The sequence below is a fragment of the Falco biarmicus genome, chromosome 11 (genome assembly GCF_023638135.1).
Source record: "Falco biarmicus isolate bFalBia1 chromosome 11, bFalBia1.pri, whole genome shotgun sequence".
Classification (NCBI taxonomy): Eukaryota; Metazoa; Chordata; class Aves; order Falconiformes; family Falconidae; genus Falco; species Falco biarmicus.
The window spans coordinates 15,487,147-15,505,310 of NC_079298.1; the positions used below are offsets into that span (position 1 = coordinate 15,487,147).

The following is an 18,164-nucleotide window of genomic DNA, read 5'->3' on the forward strand; positions in this document are numbered from 1 at the left end:
TGAAAAGGGCTGAACATAAAACAATACTTTAGACTAGCAAGCAGCATAAGGTTTTTTAGAGTTCAAATAATAGAGAGAGTTTGGACTTTTCTAACCAACTGTCAGCCACTGTCTCCTGAGAACATTTGGAGAATCACACAGGGATTAATTATAAACATGCAGCTTGATTTACAACCGTTGCAAAACATTTGCAAGGTATAGATTGCCATTTGTACGTATAGTATTGCGCGAGAGCATCCTGGAGCTTACAAAAATACATGCTGGAGCCATGAATCAAACTCGGTCATGTGACAGAGGGGAGGTACTGGGCTGGCTCCCAGCCAGTGGTAGAAGCTGATGGGTGGAACAAACGGGGCATAAAAAGACTAATATGACTAACGGATCCTGGATGCGTGGTACCCTTATTTGGATCTACAGGAATGTAGGCTCTAGCAGTTCTGCAGCTCTACCAGCCTTTTGCCTGACACTGGAACTGCTGCTCACAAAGTAGAATCCTGCTGCTCTGTGGTAGGAAGGATAGAGAAAGAACATGGCCTGCATTTTGAAGGTAAATCTCTATCTGTTGCTTGAATGCATTGTTAGAGAGCCCCTTGCTGCTCAGAGGCATGGATTTGGTATGGTCCTATTGCATCTTCGTTGTCTTTTTGAATACTGGCTTTGTTTGGCAAATGAATATGGAGAGATTCTGCAACGTACAGCTGTGCTTTGCTTCCCTCAGCCATTCTTTTCCTCTTTCCCTGCATTGTCAGAACTGTGAGCTAGCGGGAAGGGAAGTGTGTACCGAATAATAGGAGGGGGGTGAGGGGCTCTGGTTTGTCTCAGCTGACTTAGTCGGAGCTGAATTCCTTCAGGAGCAATAGCATTTGAGCAACGGACTTCCAGTATGAAGGACAAAACAGGGGAAGTTCTCTTTTTTCTGACCGTGCAGCATTTACTGCTTTTAAAGCAAAGGTTGCAGATGTACACAGCTGTCCCACTTGCTCCTTAAGCACATGCTCCCCTGCTGAATTCATCCAAGATCCACATGCTCCACACAATTATCCTTAATATTTAATTGCATTTGCTAATTGTGACCTATTTGAGAAAGGGTTTTCCCCTTCACACCAGCAAATATAAGCATAAACTTACCATCTGATCATATGCTTTCTCCAGCCTGCTTTCCTCACTGAGATAAAAGTATTTGCAACCAGCTTGTCACGGAGATGGAGGGAGCATCACTAGCACTAAGTATTGAATGAAAGGGGAGGAGGCGGAAGTGCAGTCAGTTGAGAACAAACAGCGTTTGTTTCCTTGCAGTGTGTCACTTGCAGGGAGTAACTCCTGTGCCTGGCTTGAAAGTGGCTTGTTTCTGATTAATTTTCTATCTGCCTTGCTCCTTTCTGTGTGTATTTTGGAAATACTTGCACTCTGTTCCTTTCAGTAAATAAAACTGATCTGTGAACACTTCGTTATTTTCAGTCTGATCTTCTAACAAAGGTTTGATTATCCCAAACTTTGGGATGGCCTTTCATAGCAGTTGCTTTCAGCACATCAGCAAAATGGATAAATTGCAAAGCTTCAAAATGGTCCTCAAATAATAAACGTTCCTGTGTTTCCTTGTATCTAATTCTTATAACTTTTTTTTTTGGTGTTCAATTTAAAAAACAACTTATTTTGCTGTGCTGTTTTCCCCTTTCATTCATTCCCCACTAGCGGATCTGTGGTACCCAGCTGTTGAGTTTTCTTTTGTGAGCATGTAGGTTGTGGCAGTTTATATTAATAAATATGGAAAGCCTGCCTCAAGTGCAGAAACTTCCCTGAACTAGCAGATTCTGCTTGGAGATAGATTGTAGCAAACTCCTTTAAGCAGACAGCACTGTGCAGCTGGAAGTTGTGACTTGGGATGAAGATAAATGAGTTCTGTGAATGGAGCCTGGCTTCACAAAGATAAGCACATGCATTCCTTTTTAAACATTCCCTGAATGACTTAGTTTGGATCTGCAAGTGACCAGAAAACAGAATTGCTTTCTTTTTTTTTTGACTATGTGGAAAGATCACATGCAAAATCTTCCCTCTGGCCCTAACAGTTAAATAATATTCTTTTACAAGAAAACTCCAGTGTCTCTTTCCGCCTCCCGGTAATTTCCTCTGCACAGCCTGGTGATACAGCCCAACACAAGTATGACTTTCTTTTAGAGTCCAAATCGTAACACAATAGACACCTTCCCTTTGCCCAGGCCTAGAGCTCCATTTGGTTGTAATTCTGATGATTAAATCAATAGATAAATTGGTATTCTCTGACAGACAGCCCTCTGCCACCTTAATTCTTAATCTTTTTAATGCAGGCAGGTGCAAGAATAAAAATTGAAACAGGTATGTGAAGATTAGCTTTGCCATGAGGCACAATGGACTTTTTCAGACAGACATCCCATAGGAGTAATTTAAATTTCTAGATCAAGCTACTTAATGGTGTATAAGTTTTTTAATGTAATGCCTACATATACTCCTCAAGCTTTTACCATAGCAAGGAAATTCAGAATAATATATATTTTTTGATTTGACACTAGGCTAATTTCATCCTGCAAATATAAGCCTGTTAGCTACACACTCCTTCTTTCTCTTAGGTTTGTCTCTGCTTTCTCATTTATTCAGTCAGTAACCTGTGTGGAAATGTAATTAAAGAAAAAATAATTTGAGCTATAGGTATAGATTTTAACTAAGTGGCGGCACAGTGAATGGGAAGCCAGAACCACTGTGTCCTTGCAAATTCAGCCCTGAGTGCCTCTGTGGCTCTGCCTTGTGTCTTGCCCTGCCTCCATTCCTAGATTTTTAAATTATATCCCCCCTGATATTGAGACTTGCTGAATGTTGGAGTTCTGTATGTGTGAGAGTTTAGTATAAATGAGATTGGATAGAGGTGTCTATGAAGTGCAGAGAACAAAGGTGGCTATTAATAATGAACTGGAGTGAGTTACAGTGCTTAAGAGCATATTAGAAAAAGTGTATAACCTTTAGAAAACAAGACCTTCTTTTACTATGACTACTGGACAAAATAATCTCTGTGTGTAGCCCTTGTAGAAATGCTTGGGAAGGTGATTCTTACTAGAGTGTATGCTGTCTCTGTGGTGTTGTGTGCTCTCCCTGGGTAACATTGGCAGAGCTGTCACTGATCATGGGACCAGAAACTTTGCTTCCCAGTCAGTAGTGGGACATTCTTTTTAAAACCAGTGAAACTTCTTCTGAGGAATTGTCTTTTCTGTTGAGGAAATGCAGAGAAAGAGGCGAGTTCTAAGAGGCAGGATATATTTTTATTTTTTCCATCGGGCCTTTAAAAATTGTGGCAGAATAACTGAGGGAAGTGTATGCATTTCTTGGAAGCAAACAGTTGTTCTTATGCTTGTTACTATGGTAGCTACATACCACCTTGCTGATTACTAGATTAACAGAGTGATTACTATTTATGTAGTCACTATTATCCATAAAGATTTTGAACTCTCTAATTTCCACTGTATCAGCCACTGACACTTTAAAATAATGACAGATGTTATTTAATAAATTACTTCAAAGAAGCGCTACTTTTCGCGTAATTGAAAAATGATACTGCAATGTATCTGTCATCTTACAATAAATACAACATGAATGATAATGATACTCCATAACATATTGATGTCCCCCACGGAGGACTGGACCATGATATTTTAAAGCAAATAGGACAGGTACCTTAGTTCACACATGCTGCAGTTTGTAGGGGATTATGCCTTCCCTGGTTTACAAACTCTTCTTTTTAAATGGAGGTTTTGATGAAGCTGATGGAGGTGGACTATGTTGTTATCGTAGTACAATTTTAATTTTGTAGGCTTAATGTGGTAGAATGTAATTAAAAAACGCCATGTGTGATGGGCCTATACAGTGCGGGCTAAGTGTGGAATCTAGAAAGAGGTTTCCTTCTACCTTGTGTGCAGTGTATTTACTGTGCAGTGAACAAAAGAGATTTCATGTGCCTATAGGCTGGACATGACCTTCTACCAGCAGAGATCACAAGTGAGTTGAAACATTCAGTGAAATTCTGTGGTTTAAATAGTATTTGTACAATGTGAGGCGATGTTATTATTATCATAGCTGATTGTGAGTTCTTCCCTTAGAGTAAGCAGGTGGCCAACCAAAATTGTAGTTTCTTTAATATTTTTTTTTTATTTAATTCAAAGATCGAAAATATTGTTTTGTAAAATGTAACTTACAGGTTTCAACCAAACAAAACTCTTCAGCACATGCTTGTAACAGTTTTCTGCAGGACGCAGTCAAAGTTGACCATACCTGTATGTTTACTTATGATTGTTTTGCATGTTTCCTCCCTGTGGTTATCTCAAATGTTTTAATTAAATTCATAGGTTGTGTTTTCCCCTTAGTTTACATGGTAAACTGTTTTTGGTAGGAATTTTCTTTGAGAGTTTTCTCTGAGTGTTCAATGGCCTGCGTCTGATGGAGGTCTTCAGACACTGCAGTAATACAGATAACATTACTATCTACAGACATATGTTCCATCTGCACTTTTGAGACTAAAATAGCAAAGCTGATCTCATTATATTAAATTTTCCAGCCTGGCAAGTAGCTGTTCAGAGGGGAGAGGCAAAAGGTCTAAAAGGATCTGGTCCTGGTGTTCAGATGTTTGTAATTTTGGATATTTAATTATTAGATGTATTTTTTAACCCCTATTTACATGATGAAGATTGTAGATATTTCCTCCCAAGTTTCTGCACCATCAGAAGCACATTACTTGTTCCATTTCTGTTTTGCAGAGTAGGCTTTGTCTCACCATAATTCCATTCACTGCTAGGGATTTGCAGGATGCAGGGCCTTCCACAGAGGTGACCTCTATATCCTGCTTGAATCAGGTCCAAGATAATTCACATACTGCCTTGACTGTTAAATTGACTGCAGCAATGTTTATGTATGGCATCCATCTGTTTTCCTTGCTGAGAAACGTACTTAGATCCTGTTTGATTCTCATGCTGCACTCTTTCCTTTGACATGACAAAAAATGGAGAGATCCTATGGAAAGGAACAAAGGTGACCTCCCCTCCTCATGGGAGAATGTCATGTGATGGATCATTTCCCAGCAATATCTAAATTTGCTGTAGGTTCACTGTAATGCGAGCTGTCTTCTCAGCCTGTCCTACCCTGATGATCAACAGTTTTGTGGGCTGTGGTATTTCTATTGTGACTGGAATCATTCCTAGGAGTATGTGGTTGTATCTCTAGGGATGGAAGGTGTAAATATGCAAAGGTACCGCTTATGATGTATGCACAAATGAGTTGGAAAGTAATAGGTGGATACAACAAGGAGTTACAGAGAAGAATCAGCATTACTGAGGCAGTAAGCAGGGTTTCTTGTTCGATCACTCCATCTTTATTCGCTACAGTTGATTTTTCTAATTCTAAGAAGTATAAAGACACTTTTCATTCTCACTTGCAACGATCTTAAACTAATTATACTTTAAAGATAATACATTAGCCCCCTCCCAAGCAGAAGGAGGTGGCAGCCTAGTCAGTCTAGTCCTATAAGAGGACTTGCTTTGGTTGAATGAATTTGATTTTGATGCCCATATAGCTAAACCGAGGCAATCTCCAGTGTAAGCACACTTCAGTTAGTTTAAAACTGGAGTTTCCTATCTGAATTCATTAGAGGTGTTAAAACTAAAACTGCAAAACCAGCATGAAATTAGGAGGACCTGTCTCATACTTAGAGTTCTACATTTAAGTAGTTATGTGATAAAGCAGTAATGGGGGAAAGCTTTTTGTACTGCAGTACATCTTTAAGCAATGAAACATGTGTCTTCCAGATGTTTAGGCTCCCCTCTTCCCCTTCAGGGATACAAAATTGTTGTGCACATTGTCACAGGTATGGAATCGCATATTAAAGCTAAACTTCTAAAAAATTAGCACTTGTGTGAGAGTTTCAGTGGTTTATGCCTTGTTAATTTTTTCAGTTTTCCTTTTGACATGTCATGAATGCCAGATAACTTGGCATGTCTTAGTGTGACATAAAACATCATAGGAAGCAGCAAATTCTTATACTTTGACGTAATGTACCAAACCCCTTGAGATATAGGACAGATGTGCTCTTACTGATTTCTAGTGAAACAGCAGCCAAAAGGAAAACATATCTTGTTTTGTGACAGTAACTAAACATTTGTGATTAATTTAAGGGGATCTGAAATGTAGCTTGAAAGATCTTGGTTTGTATTTTATGTTTTAGGTTTTAGTCACAACTATCACGGCATCTGTACAGTTAATTTGAAAAGGCAGAGCTTTCACCGCTTTTTCTGTTCCTTTGCAATATTTCATTCCAGCGGTATCTGTGCACCTTCCAGAAATGTAGTACTGGACATGGTGATCTGTCCAGGGTTTCTTCTTTGATCTTTTCCCAGGGAAGTAATATGTATGTAGCAGGCTGACTTTTTTTTAGGAGGGATTTTTTGTGTGTAGGTTAACGGAGGAGGAAAAAGTAAGTTTTCTATGTATTTGTTAGGAAAGGAAAGGTCAAATGCTCACACATGGAATGGAAGGTGAATTTCTTTGTCTTCCTGGTGGTTATCGGATTAATATAATTTTTAGACCAATCTCCTCCCCTGAACGACTTTTATCATAAAATATATAGCGATTTTATACAAGAAAAAATATTGATTGTAAATTTATTTTACATTTTTAGTTTGACTTTTAGATGTTGAACTGATAATTGATTTTGTAGTTATTCATGACACTTTCCCAACACTTTCTTCTGCCTATCAGTTGCTCTCCATCCATGGTCTGATTCATAGCACAGAAGGTTAGAAGTGTGCACATACATAACAAAGAAGATGTAGAGGTATATTTTATCTTGCCACTATTTGAGACCTCTCTGAGAGATCTCCAAGAGCTAGGAAGTATTGATTTTTCTAGGTGTTTTTAAACAAGGTGGGTAAAGACAGCTCTATTTATTGGATGTGTTCCCAAGGAATAAGGCAAAACTCTTCCTTGGGCCCTGTCATCTCTTAAAGCCGAGGAAGCAGTTGTTTCACTGTTGTCAGCGTCAAATACTCATGCGGGATGAATTTGCTATTCCTGTTGAAGGAAAAACTGCATCTACTGCATTTTGTGTGGTGGTTCTTGTAAATAACCCATGCACTGCTTGATATAAGAAAGACCACCTCTTTTCCAGTGGGTTCATTGGTTTCTCCAGAACAGTAACTTGGAAAAAATTACAGTGCATGACTGTAATGTATGTTGTGTTCCTGAGTCTGAGGACAGAATAAAACATAGCTGGATGATGTATGAATTGCTGTATGCCATCTCAAAAAATGTTAAATACTAAACTGAATATTCTCTGCACTCCCCCTCCCCTTCAAGAATACCCAATATTTATGCAAATATTGCCTTTACACCGTTACAAACATGCTTTTGATAGTAGTGTCACAAGTTTTATCAAGTAAGATATACCAGTGTGTTGATATACTTTTTAGGAGCTTTACAGGTATACTATACTCCTTTATTTTTTAAAAATCACTCAACCAACTGGAATTATGTTTTCAATACAAAATTTATATAAATGGGGTTTGGATTTAAAATAATGACAGTTACTTTGCTTCTGATCATTTTAGCAGGAACACCTGTGATAGGGTAAATCTCAATTTATATATCTGAAATTGGAGAAAATACAATGCTGGGTATTCTTTTTCATCTTTACTATTGAGAAGAACAAAGGTGAGGCAGGAACTGAAATGAAAGAGTTTGGGACATGAAATCTTGGAAGCGATGCTGTTCAGGAGCAATGGCTTGTGTTGTCTGAACACAGTCCTATTAAGCAGTTCTTGTGTATCTGTATAGTATGTGCGACATTTCAAAATTAACATGGAAGCACCACACTTACTAACAATTAAATGAAGCAGAAACTTTTTGTGAAAGGTACATTTTGCAGCAATTTGCATTAACAATAGGTAGTGGAATGCTAGCCTAGGCAGGTAAGGTGCAGGTGTGGAGCAGTTGGAAGTAATCAGAAAAACATTTTTATTTCATGGGAATAACAATTTGTTCAGAAGAAATACAGAATTAATTATTTATAGATCCTGTCTCTTCTAATGATGCATTTCTTGCATGTTGGTTGGTGTAGGATTAGGTATCTTCTGTCTCTTTCTAAAATTACTTTCCTTAAAATTATATATAATCTCACTATTAGCAAATTAGCAAAGTTTGCCATGTCTTTGGCAAAGGGGATGCCATCCTAAGCATGTAACAACGTGAGATGTCATTCCATGAGGTTTGATGTTTTAATTCTAAATAGGAAAAGCCAGAAACAAAATACCACCTCTTTTTATTTTTTTATTGCAAGTTTCACAACCTTTTGTTAATCATCAGTTTTCACTTTCTTCCAAATGTATTGTTTACTCAGATTTGAACATAATTTTCTTCTTGGAATGATGGGATGATACTACAATTAAGAAATAGAAATATGTATTTATTAGCTCTGTAATATACGTATTGGTATTATTACAAACCCATTGAGGCCAGTAGAACACCACGTGGTGTACTTTGAATAATTATTATTATTTTACATTAGATTACGAACTTATGTGCTTGTGGTTTAAGTATGTACTCCTCTAAATTCCTAAGATCTGGCCCTTCTTCATGAGTGGAAGTAACTTTATTTTTTGGATAAACTCAAAAAGGCTGGAAGGCTTTCATGTTCTAATGTGTTAAGCTCTGCTGTTGGATGTAGTTACACTAGAATAAAGTTCCTGTACAGTTTCATTTGTTCTAATTTAGCAGAAGCATAAAGATTTTAATTCCAGTTTACATGTGTCCACACAGGGGCTTATGTAATTATTAAAATTCATTATAGTTTTACTAAACTTTTCTAGCTTAGCCCTCTCAGCCACATGAATAAGTTATTTACAAGTTACTGTGCATCAGTTGATCTATTGTAATTTTCCTGTGTGTGCATTTGTCTGTGGCAAGCTAGTCAGGTAATAATTAACTATTAGCAGAAGAGAGCTTTCTATTAGTGCTTCTTATGCAGAGACAAAAAAACCCCACCTTTGCATTTAAAAAATCAGAATGGAGAATGAGACTGACTCATTCTCCTGTGGGATTGTTGGGAGCTGTGGAATGTGTAATGTGGGGAAAAAAAATGGTTGAAGACACATCCTTTGTAATTGGGATATGGAAGATTTGCCAAAAGAAAAACTTTTGTAACTTTTTTTCCATATGATTAATGAGAGGATTTCAGACAGCTGTCTCTGCATGTGTCTTTATTCCTCTTCTTTTTTTCATTTCCTTCCACAGGGCATACAAGTATTTTTACAGAAAAATTAGTTTTACCCTACTAAATGTTTTTCTTGGGTAGGGAAATGGGAAAAGAGTCACTGAACATTCCAAACAAGATATAAGAAATGTCATCTTTAGGAATACTTTTTCCTTACCTTGGTATGCACTTTCTCTCAGCCAGCACTAACTGCACTGTACCTGTTATTGAAATCTGGCAGTCTGTCTGTGCAGTTCTCAACTCTTATTATGAAATGCAATTCATACTAGGTTTTTCCTTTGTGTTCACTGCCACTTGCCCACTCATATTTCATTAAACCAGTTAAGGTATCTTAGTGGTTTTACCAGGTCACTTCAGATGAAACCAGAGAACCAAGGACCTGGAAATGCCATAGAAGCTTCCACCATCTAACCACGCTTCCTCTTGAGAATACTAAATATAGGGACTCCGTCTCCTTGTCTGCAACCACTGCTTTAACCACAAGAATAGACCCAGATCCCAGAGCCAAATGCGTAATCCAAGGGCCAGATACTCCACGGGTGGTCACTGTCCCAGAGAGCAGAGCCTCTTGCCCTTTCCTTACTGTAGCTTTGGCTTCGGAGACTGGCATCTCTGATGATCCACCTACAGCTACTCACTTTCCCCTCTGTTGTGCCAGCATAGCTGTACGTGGGGCTGTGGTAACATAAGCAGAAAATGGAACTGGGTTAGAATAACTCTTTTTGCTTTCCAGAGGGTTATTTTAAAGATTAATTAGTTCCCTGAGTATTGCAGAGATTGCATTGGGCCCAGCTGAGAAGGTGGTGCAGGCATAAGGATAACTTACAAGGAGTCAGGAAATCTTTATGTGGATACTAAATACCAAAAAACTTCCTGCAGCAGTAGTAGCAGCCCATACTGTTAATTGTTTGCCCTTCAGCAGGAGACTGCTTGCCAATGTATGGGCAATAAGCCTAGCCTGGATCTAGCCACTGTTTAAATGGAAAAAGAAGCTATATAGGAAGTTCTGAAGCACAAGTGCAGCTTTGTTATGTGCAGGCCTGATGACTCTGAATTAGAGAGGTGACAAGTCCCTTTGTCCAGTCGTATTAAATTGGTGCCTTCTGAGTACTGGAATGTAGTTTTAGTGTGCCTAGAATGCTTCATCTAGTCCTGACAGAGATTGTGTGTCCTGGCCTTGTAGATACCTCTATAACCTTTCCCAGCTATGACCAGCTGAGCTGGCTGCATGCTATCTAGCTTTGCAACCTTTAAACAACACGGTGGGGCCATCTCCCTGTCTGTATATGACACTACCTCCTCACCCACAGTCCTGCACAAACTCCAGGTACCACCAAATATTTGCATTGCTAAAGCTCTACATTTGCCTCTAGGTAAGTCTGAATTATTTAGGAAGCAGTAGTGTATTCTAAGAGCACTAATGCTATCATTCTAGATAGTAATTGCACTCAAACAGCCAATAGACAGTTAGTGACTGTGTCTGTTTGATTTATGCTTTTAGGGCCTTTATTTCTTCAGGTGTGGTGTCTTATTCATTATATGAGTGTATATACACCTATATCCCTCAAATGTTTTTGGTTCTTTTTTGCTTCCTATTTCTGAAGATTATAGAATTCTGTCACTCTGTCCTACTGCCAAATTTTTTAAATTAAAAGAATGATTACCCATAATTGTACATCAGAGATCTTGAAGAAGCCATTCAAAATCCACTTTACTTTGTTGTATAATGTGGCCAAATAAGACTGGCCAAAATTTCTCTTGTTGGATCCTATGAGAGCAAGATACAACAGTGACTGCACTGTAATTGGTCTTTATTGAAAGAGTGGTACTGAATGTCTAATGAAAAAAGGATATTAAAATTGCTTGTGGTCTTGCATCTTGCTGGCCTCTGAAGATATCTTGTTTCCTGTTGGAATACCAATGGTATTTAGTAAAACAAGTTTGACTGTGCTTCTAGAATGTGGTGTGTCTGTTCATCTGCTGTCTCCTAGGGGTGTTTGTGCTTTTGAGGTATGTGAGGTAAAGCTCATCTGGCATTTTGTTAAAGCTTTGCTTGCATAGCTTTTCTTGGCTCTTGGTGTGCCTCGTATTTCAGGTGAGGGTTGGAAAATGAATGTTTCTGAAAATTCAGCTTTCAGTATTTGCTAAAACCAATGTTATGCTTGATGGCACTTACGAATTAGCCGGAAGATTGACTGTGCTTTTTTCCCCACTGAGGTCTTGCATAAGACCTTATTGCTACTCACCATTCATTGATTCCAGTGAGAGAATCTGACTTTGGTGTACTTGTTCTGAAAGCAAACTGCAAGAGCTGTTAGACCTACAGACTTCCATTTTACCTTTTACCTCTGATCATCAGTTTCATATCTGCCTGCGGCCATTGCAATAAGGAACAATTGCACAGTGAAAAGTGCATCCCCCAAAAGGCAGGTATCGTGCAGATCACAGACGTGTGGAAATGGATTGTAGCTGCTTTTTAGCTTCAAAATCTGCAGGAAAACATTATCAGTGACACTGAAAAGAAAACTGAATTTTACAGACTTGCTCCTTTTTATTTTTTTCTGTTTGCCAAATCTTGCTCTCAAAGCGAAGTCCTCAGCCCTTTGTGAATAAGACCAGAAAGTTGAATTTCATTTTGAGCTTCAAGGCAAGGTACCATGGCTTGTCATGATTTGCTAATGGCACCATTAAACTGCTGTTGTTGTATTTGTAAAGTGTCTTGTGAGGCATTGCATGACAGTGTTCTAAAGCAATTTATGGGAAAATGTAATCCATTTATGGAAATAAACATCTCTGTAAGAAGGAAAATGGAAAACTCATTAGTAGTTTACGTAAAACAGTGGGAATTCTACTTGGGGGGTGTGTGTGTAACTAAAGTATAATAAAAACCTGAATATCCAATTGATTTTAAAAATATTTACTGGGAGGAAACATTTATTTTTGAGTTTTGAAATTTTTCTTCAGTCTTCAAGGTCTATGGCTCTAGCAGCCTGAGGTGTGTGGTGACCAGTCATATGTTTCTTCACTCAGTACAGTTTTCCATAAACAGCTGTGCACTTTATCAGTTGTAAGTAATTATATAGTTTATCAGTATTTCATTACTAACAACAAAAAATTGCTGTTTTCATAGATTTGTAGAATGATTTGGGTTGGAAAGGACCTTTAAAGGTTATCTCATTGCTTGGACTAGCAATGGTATGATAACATTGATCTAGTGGACATATGGTTGTTTTAACCGCGGTTCAAAACACTCACTAACAATTCTATGTAAATGAGTTATGCTTTATTTTTCAAGTCAATACTTGAGACCTTCTCATCCAAATTAAATTAGAAGAATTGCTTTACTTACATAGGACTGCCACTGCTTTACCTCATCTTTCCTACCATCTGTAGTTGGAAAAAAAGTGAGATTATAAGATCCGTATTGAATCATGGGTATGATATTCCAGATGACTAGAAAGGATAGAGCTATGTTACATGCATCTGTGACTACTAGACAAGCAGAGCACAGAGGAATGGAATTGGTAATCAACTCACTGCCTAGATGATGTTCTTTAATATACTGTTGAATAAAAAGTATAAACTATTTTTGTGCTTTAATAGGCTTGTTTCATTTCAGGAATTTAAAGCTATTTATAAATCAGGTGAGAAAGGTATTAATAACTTCAGAGAATAAGTCAAGTTTTGCTGATCTTGTGTGAAAAGTTCCCTCCTAATATTCCATTTACGTGATTGAAGACTGATAATAATTTTATTAGCATAATAAATGTAGTATTGTTATGTATCTGTAATGTACTTGCTTAATAATTTCTTTGTTTTTGTACTTTTATTAATCATCTATTTGCCATGCAGTCCATGAGGAAAGGTAATGAAATATATTAAGGGCTGTATCCAAACCTGTGGGAAGACATAATTAATTGAAGTAATTTCTTTGAAGTATAATAGCAGATGCAAAGGACTAATTCAAAGAAGATTTAGGCAATACATGCTTTGAAGTGCTAGCCTGCAAATATATAAATAGTATATTTATTTAAATAAAGTTATATGAAACTGTCTTCTGAAACCTGAGTCTGGAGATCAGGTCTAGTAATGGACGCTTGGGTTAAGTTTTGATGAGGGATGTCTTTTCTGTTTCTTAATTTGTTACATTCTGCCAGTCAGATATGAAATTCCAGAAGTACTGTCCACATATTGCCAAACAACTTCAATAGCACTGGGAATTAGCCAGGGCTATCCCTGAAGGTATTTTATGATGCCCTCAGTTGGAAATTACAGGAAAAACTACATTAATAGTTCTGAAATCAAATTACATTGTATTTAGAAATGTTACTTGAGAAGGTATAAGATTTCTTGTATGTTTGTACTGTAATATTCTTATGGGTTTAAAGGTTCAGTTGGTTTTACTAAATCAGTCTTATTTCTACAATAAACAGGACAACACGTGGGTTGCTGTTGTTTGGGGGGGTGAATATGAAATTTGCGTAAAACCCCAGGTAAGATAAAGTTAGTTTTTACAGCACTTTTATTTCTTTGCAGAAATAATGCAAACAGGAGAAATTTAAACATAAATCTGAAATTTTGTTTTCTTACTCTTTAGTGCTTCAGAATTGTTAATTTATTTCCACCCACACAATGATTCTAAATAAAAAAAACATGTCAGATATCTCAACTGACTAACTGCTTTGCCAGACTCCAAAGCAGCTAGATGCGAGTGCATCCGTTCTTTCCCAGACCCACAAAGGGGGAAAAATGTAGGAGTAAGCTGTGAAAGGCAACTGTCCCTCTCTTAATTTGGCTGATGTTTCAAGTGCTGATGGGCTGAGTGCGGTGGTAGGAGCCGAGAAGCAGGGGCTGTCCCTGGCTGCATATGGATGGTGAGGTGAACTTTTCCAGCACTGAAGTGGTGAAATGTGATTAGCCATATAAAGAGTAGAAGATTTCTACCATTAGGAAGAAATAACAGAATGGTAGGCCAGGCTTTTTTCTGTTTTAATTTCATTGTTGCTATTGAAGCACTAAACAAGTGTAGCAACGTATGCATAATGCAATAGGCTGGATCACCAGGTGTTTCTGATCTTTTTCCTGTGAGAGGAAGGAAATATTGGCGTCTCCTTTCTGGGTTATGATAGTAGATTTTATTTGTTTGTTCTTTTTATGTCTGTTGGTTGAAAAAAAAAAGGATCCAAACAATTATTTTTTTTCTTGTTCTGCTGAGAGAAACATTGGTCCATGAAAACCAGCCATGGGAGGGCTGGTTATGTGACATCAAATGATTGCCTCCCAAGCTGTGCACATGCTAAGGCATCTGCGTGCAGTAGTGCTCATTTACAGGACCATGGGGGTATTGCTGCCTCTCTGAAAGCCAACAAAAGTTCGCACCTGGGCTGCCTGAATAAGTGAGGTGCCTGATGGCATTTCTTTTAATGACAGCCTGTTATCTGGCTTAATTAAGGCCTTTCTTCAAAGAAGAGATCTTTAACTACTGTATGGATTTTTAAAACTTGTCTCTTCCCTGGCAAATGTAGGCACCCAGTAGAGATTGGGGCTTGTCCCTGTTCTTTTCCTGCCACAGGCCAAAAGTAATTCTGAAGTGTGACAAGGGAGATGGAAAGGACTTGTTGGATCGACCATTAGACAAGTTTTTGCCCTGTCCTCATCCCCTAGAACAAATACCAAGTATGCCTGTGTGTGTATGGGAAGATGGTGTGTGTGTGTGCTTTTTTTCTATAGGAACTAAAATTAAAAAATCCCAAAGCCTGAGTTTTCTCCTTTGCAAGGAGTGGGAGGCAGATAAGCACCCACCCACTAGTGTCCTAGTTGTTAGAAAAGAAAAATCTTATGAGAAGAGTCTGAGGGAGCTGGGTTTGCCCAGCCTGGAAAAGCAAAGACTGAAGAGTAGCTTCTAGGAGTCTTCTATCTCCAGAAGGGTTAGAGAAGATGGAGACAGGCTTTTCTCAGAGGAGCATGGTGGAGTCAGCATCCACAAGCTGCAACAAGGCAAATTCCAAATAAATACAAGGAGAAAAAAATTACACTAAAACTGGAATAATATTGGCACAGTGGCCTGTCATAAACAGCCTTGAAAATATTCAAAAGTCAACAAGACAAGGTCCTGAGCAACCTGATGTGACTTTGAAATTAGGTCTACTTTAAGGCAGGAGGTTTGACTAGGTGATCTCTAGAGGTCTCCAGTCTTAATTATTCCATGATTTTATGATTCCTATAATGCTGCTTAATTGTAGTACATCATATGTAGCAGGTTTATTGAAATATGCTTAATAGCTGTGGTAGCAGAATCATCCTCACCTATGGGCAGGTCAAGCATTTTTTGTTCTTTCTTTAATCTTGCTGAGGTGGCATAGTGTTACCTCCAGAAGGTAAAAACACCGGGAATTTAATGATTTTACATGTAGAGGGGTAGATTGAAGGGCTGGAAATAGTGGTCCTTTAGCCATGACGTGAGGAACTGTTTATCAGTTGGCTTAGGGCATGAATAAATTACTGACTGGTTATCCTGAATGTAGCATTCTTGATCCTTTGTTAAGGTGTCTGCAACTCAGTGCAGGCTTCTTTGAAAAGAATTACAGCTTGCAATACTCTAAAGAAAGCTTGAAGGATTGTATTTGGCAGCAAACTTTAATGTGGCAGGGGTTTTTTTGTCCTAGACCCTAAATTTAATTTGTTCATGCATAATGCACTCAGTTGAAAATTTTCTGAAGTGGTGGGGTATAACTCTTCTTTTTCTGCCTGTGTTCAGCTAAACAAGGGAATCTAGGTAAACCAATAAGCTTCTAGTAATTTGATGGTTTGTGAGATTGAGAGTGCAAATCCCAGTCCATCTCTTTTCAGCACTACTTTCTGCAGTTCACAGACTCACCTTGCCCTGTTTTTTCCCAAAGGCCCTATTTAAAACCTAGATTCAGAGTTATTAACTTTTTCACCAGGAAAGTAAGCTTTCAGTAATTATACAAGAGAGACTACCTGGAATGAGGTTTATAGCTTACTACTGGTATGAAAATTCTATGGGGTTTTTTTTTCGGTATTAAGGGTAAGTGTGGGAATGTTTGATACATATGCCTTTAATAGAGCTGAGTATGATGAACAGGAGTGATTTATTCCAGCTGTTTCTGCTGAACTCCACACTTTTCTTGTTTCTCAAGGGTTGTAGTGCTGGCACAGTAAACTCTGAATTCTGCTCACCCAAACTGTGCGTGGTAAGACTGTGCTATTTGCATCTCACAACGTTATTTTTACTGGAGTGGTAGAATGTACAATGTTTTTAATGGACAACATCTGCTAGATATGCACAAACCTAGTCTAACAGGTTTCAGAGGAGTTAAAGACATATTTTGCTTTGTTCTCATCTTATGTTTTTCTTGAGGATTATTACAAGCATCCCACAGCCCCAGAATTGGTTTTATTACACGGTCTATTATAGCAGGCCCAATCAGAGGCAAATATGCACAATTTCAAATAGATTGCTGTTTGCAAGACTGGCCTAGAATCTGTTTGCATGCATGTCCACATTCTGGTGGATGAAGGTTAAGGGCAAATGTAACTACTGACTGTAACTCATATCCTCTTGTCTTTCTGGATGTAGCTTCTGGCTTTTCAATACTTTTACCAGTTCCTAAACTTTCTTTCATAGACGTTGTCTGATACAGACACAATATTTTTAATATTTTCTGACTTTGATAGACCGGAGGGCATAAGTAGGTTACTATGCATGACTAGAATAAAGCTTCATTTTCAGCAGTTCAGACCTCCATATCAAAAAGCAGCAAACTATTCCAGCGTTTTCAACTGAAGGGTCTGTGTCCTACCTTAAAGAAGCTGTAAATAAACAGTCCGTCCTGTCAGTTTGTGGGTTTAGTTGCTGTTACTGTGCTTAGCAGATCAGACTTTTTCTGTTTTAAATTAAGGTAAAACTCCCTGTTGGGAATGTCTCCTCTGCAGCTATAGCCAGAGATTTTAACAGTGTTTTTCCTCTCTCCAGAATCTTTAAATGTATCCTTTTAGTAAAGGATATAAACTAAAGGACAACTGAAACAGGTCTTTTGACTTTATTAGTTTACACCTGGATTGAACATGTCTGTTGTCTCTTTCAGCACCTCTGGTATTTTAGGGAATAATTACTAAAAAAAATATGACAAAATAATAAGCAGAGATTGGACATAAGTCAGAATAATATCCTGTCTTAAATCCAGTTTATCGTCCCTCTTTTGGTTTTGTCTAAACAACAGTTTCGTGTAATTTGCCAAGTGGTTATATTAAGTGCAAGTCTGACTTGGCTGTCAAGGACAGTATGTCAGAAAGGTCTTTTTGAATAATCTGCTGCTTTCGTAGCCATACAGTTAAACTTAGAATTTAGGTAAATAGGAGACAACAGATATTTTTGTTCCTTTTTTTCTTTTTTTCCTAATGGAACACATTTTTCACTGCAAATGATATAACAACAAAAACTTCTGATCAGCCACAGGAATTTAAAGTCTTAGTCTCTCCTAGTAATCTGAATTTTTCTTATTTAGTCTTTTTCATATTTCTATGAAACTCGTGCAAGGTCAGCTCTGACCTTGCTCAGATGGGATTAATTAGTCTGCTTTCTGTGAGTCTTAACCTGTACTTCCAGAAGAAAGGATCTTACTCCTTTCTTAAACACTGCTTTTTACAGGAGTGTTGTAACAGAGCAATGTTATAATTAAAAAGAAAAACAACAAACCAAACCTAAAAGTTTAAACATTGTGCTCAATTCAAAATTGTTGAATCAGGATTGTCTGTCTTACTGTAGCAATGACTTTCCAGGACAGATATATGAAGGATTCTTTAGTTTCGGTAATGAGACTACTGGCGGTCCTGGTGTAGGGAATTTGGTTTACCTTAAGCATTT

At 37.9% G+C, this 18,164-nt stretch overlaps 1 protein-coding gene across 1 annotated transcript in view; it reads left to right on the forward strand.

Moving 5' to 3' along the window:
- The first annotated feature begins 301 nt into the window (after positions 1–301).
- Positions 302–18,164, forward strand: part of ST6GALNAC3 (ST6 N-acetylgalactosaminide alpha-2,6-sialyltransferase 3) — a 228,460-nt gene continuing 210,597 nt past the window's right edge. The window contains exon 1 of the mRNA XM_056356408.1: positions 302–547. Coding sequence (XP_056212383.1) covers positions 530–547 — 18 coding nt within the window. The 5' untranslated portion in view covers positions 302–529. The remainder of the gene's footprint in view (positions 548–18,164) is intronic.